Source organism: Octopus bimaculoides, chromosome 5 (genome assembly GCF_001194135.2).
Source record: "Octopus bimaculoides isolate UCB-OBI-ISO-001 chromosome 5, ASM119413v2, whole genome shotgun sequence".
NCBI lineage: Eukaryota > Metazoa > Mollusca > Cephalopoda > Octopoda > Octopodidae > Octopus > Octopus bimaculoides.
Genome location: NC_068985.1, coordinates 85,232,560 through 85,236,792, shown reverse-complemented (window position 1 = coordinate 85,236,792; position 4,233 = coordinate 85,232,560). Strand labels below are relative to the sequence as shown.

Genomic DNA, 4,233 nt, shown 5'->3' with positions numbered 1-4,233 from the left:
TAACCATTTAACCAATTAAGTGATCAAATGTTTGATCACTCATTCAGCCTGATGAACCTAGCTGATTGACTGATTGACCAAATGATTAATCAAATAGTTGATTAGTTAATTAACTAAATGGCTAACTACTTAACTAATATTAATAAAAATTGAAATAGAATGTGCAAGTATCTTTCATTGTTTACTTGTTTCAGTCATTAGACTGGCCATGCTGGGGCACCACCTTGAAAAAATTTTAGTTAAATGAATTGACCTCAGTACTTAATTTTTTTTAGCCAACTACTTAGTTTATTGGTCACTTTTGTTGATTTGCTAAATTACAGGGATGTAAACACACCAACACCAGTTGTCAAGCAGTGGTTGGGGACAAACGCAGACACCAAATCTACTCATAATGGTATAATAGAAGACCCTTGCCCAAGGTGCCACACAGTGGGACTGAAACTAGAACCATGTAGTTGGGAAAGCAAACTTCTTATTACACAGCCACGCCTGTACATGTGTTTATTATTGGCATAATGTTCCCCTATCTCCCACTACATGATACAACAAAATCTGTTTCAACATATGAATTCAGATCAAGAACCTTGTAAGCCAGGTGCAGGTATGGCTGTGTGGTAAGAAGTTTGTTTTATCAACCACGTGGTTCCAGATTCAGTCCCACTGTGTGACAAGTGTCTTCTATAATCTTGGGAGCCAAACATAGCCTTGTGAGTGGATGTGGTAGATGGAAACTGAAAGAAGTCCATTATGTATCTATGTGTGTATGTATGTTTGTCCCCCACCACTGCTTGACAACCAGTGTTGGTGTATTTACATCCTTATAACTTAGTGGTTTGGCAAAAAGAACCAGTAGAATAAGTACCAGCTTAACAAAAAAATAAGTACTGGGGTCAATTCATTCAACTAAAAATTCAAGGTAGTGCCCTAGCATGGCCGCAGTCTGGTCTCAGTCTAATGACTGGAACAAATAAAAAAGAAAATGAGATAAAAGATAAAACCAACTACAAAAAAGCCCCCCACAAAAATGGAGCATTTGGTTGGTAAAATGATATACAATTTTTGCTTTGTACATGAAACATGAAAAAATACATTTTTGCTGAATGCAAGTTTTCTGTCTCTCTTGTATAAATAAAATCGTTTTATTAATTAATTTACAAAAGTAAAGGGACAATAACAATAACAAAAAAAGACGAGTAAAAACATTGAATAAATATGTTGTATACACACTCTCTCTGTTATACACTGCACTGGGGGAATACTGGTGTATGCCTATTAAAATTTTCGAGGAAGTCCAAAACATTCACACCATTACTGCAAGTAGTCATGAGGCTGAGGTATTAAAGCATAACATGTTAGTGAGTTGGGTCGACAACAATGGTAAAAAGTTTTTTTGAGTCAACCACCTGGCTCCACCCATTCTTTCATTTCTTGTTTTTCCTCCTCCCACCACTGCTACTACTGCCACCACCACCACCACTACTACTACTACATAGCGAGCTAGTTAGCTAAATAAATAAATAAATATGTATGTTTGTGTGTCCTTGTCTTTGTCCCCCATCACCACTTGACAAGTGGTGTTGGTTTGTTTCCATCCCTATAACCTAGCAGTTCAGCAAAAGAGACTGATAACTACTAGGGTCAATTTGTTTGATTAAAAGCACCATTCAAAGTGGTACCCCAGCATGGCCACAGTCCAGTGACTAAAACTAGTAAAAGATAAAAGATACTTACTATGAACATCATCACCACTATTATCCTCCATTATCACCAGTTTTTCAAGCTAGCATCAGTTAGGCAGGATGTTATGTGATGCAGGATCTGACAGCTGGATGCTCTTCATTTATTCCAGAAGGCTTCCAAAGTGCTGAGTGATTGGTTGCAGTGTTAACTAGGGATATCTACCATGGATGACAAGTATAGAATATCAACATTCACAGTCACACACAAACACACACGTTTGTGCACGTGCATGCATTCTTACACACACACACAGAGGACTTCTACAGTTTCTCGCCTATCAAATTCGCTCACAGAGCTTTGGATGGCTCAGAGCTATAACTCAAGACACTTACCCAAGGTGCCATATAGTGGGGCTGAACTCAAAACTGTGTTTGTCAAGTGTGTGTAAGCCTCCATCACCACCACCAGTTGTCCTCACCATCATTACCATCATCATCATCTAACCATTTATGATGCTGCAGTCTCACTGAACCTTTTGTTAACATTTCAGGTCGACTTTGAAGGACAGGTACTCAACACTCATCAGTTTAAACAACTGTTGGCAATCCCTCCATTACCTATATTAGATCTCAGGTAAGTAACATTTCTCTCTTGCTCTCTCACACATTCCTTCTCTCTCTCTCTCTCTCTCTCTAGTTTTCACTTGTCTCTAATTCTTTTCCATCTGTCTTTCTCTTTTCACCATTTTAATCTCTTCTTTGTTCTCTTCTTCCCATCCTTGATTGTTTGTCTCTCTTTTTCATATTTGACTCTGTATTTCTTCTTGTTTCTGTCTCTCTCCCTCTATTAGTCTCTTCTCTGTTATCTCTCTGCCTCCCTCCCTCTTTCTCTTCTCACCATGATCTTTCTCTTTCTTTGTTAACTCTCTCTCTCTCCCCTCACCTCTGTCTCTCTCCTCATCTCTGTCTGATTCTGTTTCTCTTTTCACCTCTATATGTCACTCTTCTCACTTCTGTCTTTTTCCCCTTCTCATCTCTCTCTCTCTCTCTCTCTCTCTCTCTCTCTCTCTTTCTTCTCACCTTGCTTTCTCTCTCCTTCCTCCTCTTTCCATCTGTCTTTCTGTTTGTGATTGCTCAAACAATAAATGTATGCCTACTTCTATTTAGCTGACTCATTTGTGAAATAAATATTTTATCAGAACTGAAACATCCTACACAGTACATGAACATCTCCCATGAGTCACTAAGCATCATCTATAGTTTCTATTAACTTGCTGTTCTAACTAGTGATTAAGTAAGACAGAAGCTTTTGTTGCTGAGCTTCAGGTTATCTTCAATCAGGTAGCCTTAAAAAAAAAGAAAGAAGGGAATAGACCTCCTTTGGTCATGACTGACCATGTGATTGCACCTTGAAAGTTCCTCTCCTAGGCACAAGTCCAGGCAAGGTTGTTTATGGAAGACCAACAGTCACCCATGCATACCAGCCTCCCCTCTCCATGCCACTGATGTTATCCAAGGGAAAGGCAAAGGCTGATACAGCTTAGTATCAGTGACGATGCTATTCATTTCTACAGCTGAGTGAACTTGAGCAATATGAAATGAAGAGTCAAGCAGCCTTATGAATAAAAGAATTCCATTTGTGACCATTCCATCTCTTATTCAGTATTTCTAGAGTTAGAATACCTCATGTAACCTTCCTGTTTGAAGACAAAAGGGTCAAGGTTATATGTATGGCCATTACCCAAGGGTCTGCAAAGCATTGGAAGCACCTTTATCTCAGAGAAGCACAAAGTTTGGAGTTAAAAATGAAAAAATATATTTACAACCATCAAATAAATAATTTGCATTTTTTAAAACTTGTTGAAGTGTTTTTTTAATTGAATTCTTTTAAAATTATTGAACTTTCTTTCGATTTATTGGTCTGTTTTTACTTTATGCTTTGTATTAGAAAAATTGTGTAAGTTCCCAAAATGTATAAGTCCAGGGCCCCACTAGATCTAAATCCAGCCTTAAGTAGGGTGTACCTTGAGTGAGAGTTGGCTACTATTTCTAGCAGGTTGAATGACCACATAGAAGTTACTTTATAGATCTGTTTAGCCCTAGGTCAACCCCTGTTGAACAAACCTATGATCAAAGGTATTCCAGCTGTGACCATTCTGTTTTATTTTTTTACCAAGTATTTCTAAGACTAGGTTATCTCATGTGTCCTTTCTGTTTGAAAACAATAGGGGTATGATTTGAGGAAGCTTTTAGCTGCTATTTCAAGCTGGTCAAGTTACCTTGTAGAGACTCCTAAAACTGACTTCAGTTGGCAAAAAAAGAAGGCATCATATTGGCAGTTGCTAGAGCATAGGATAAAGTACCAGGCAGTGTTTATTTTGGCTCTCAAATCTTACTGTGATCAACTTTGCCTTTCATCCTTCCATGATTGCTAAAATAAAGTATCAGTTCAAAGCAGTAGATTAGGGAAATTATTAGAATGTTGGATAAAATGCTTTGCAGTATTTCTTCTGCTTTGCAGTATTTCTTCTGCTTTGCAGTATTTCTTCTG

General features: G+C 37.9%; 1 protein-coding gene across 3 annotated transcripts in view; it reads left to right on the top strand.

Moving 5' to 3' along the window:
- LOC106879723 (uncharacterized) overlaps positions 1–4,233 on the top strand; it is a 120,308-nt gene that overhangs the window by 57,674 nt on the left and 58,401 nt on the right. For all 3 annotated transcript variants that reach the window (XM_052967826.1, XM_014929403.2, XM_014929404.2), the window contains exon 9: positions 2,234–2,316. In XM_052967826.1, the coding sequence (XP_052823786.1) occupies positions 2,234–2,316 (83 nt within the window). The remainder of the gene's footprint in view (positions 1–2,233; positions 2,317–4,233) is intronic.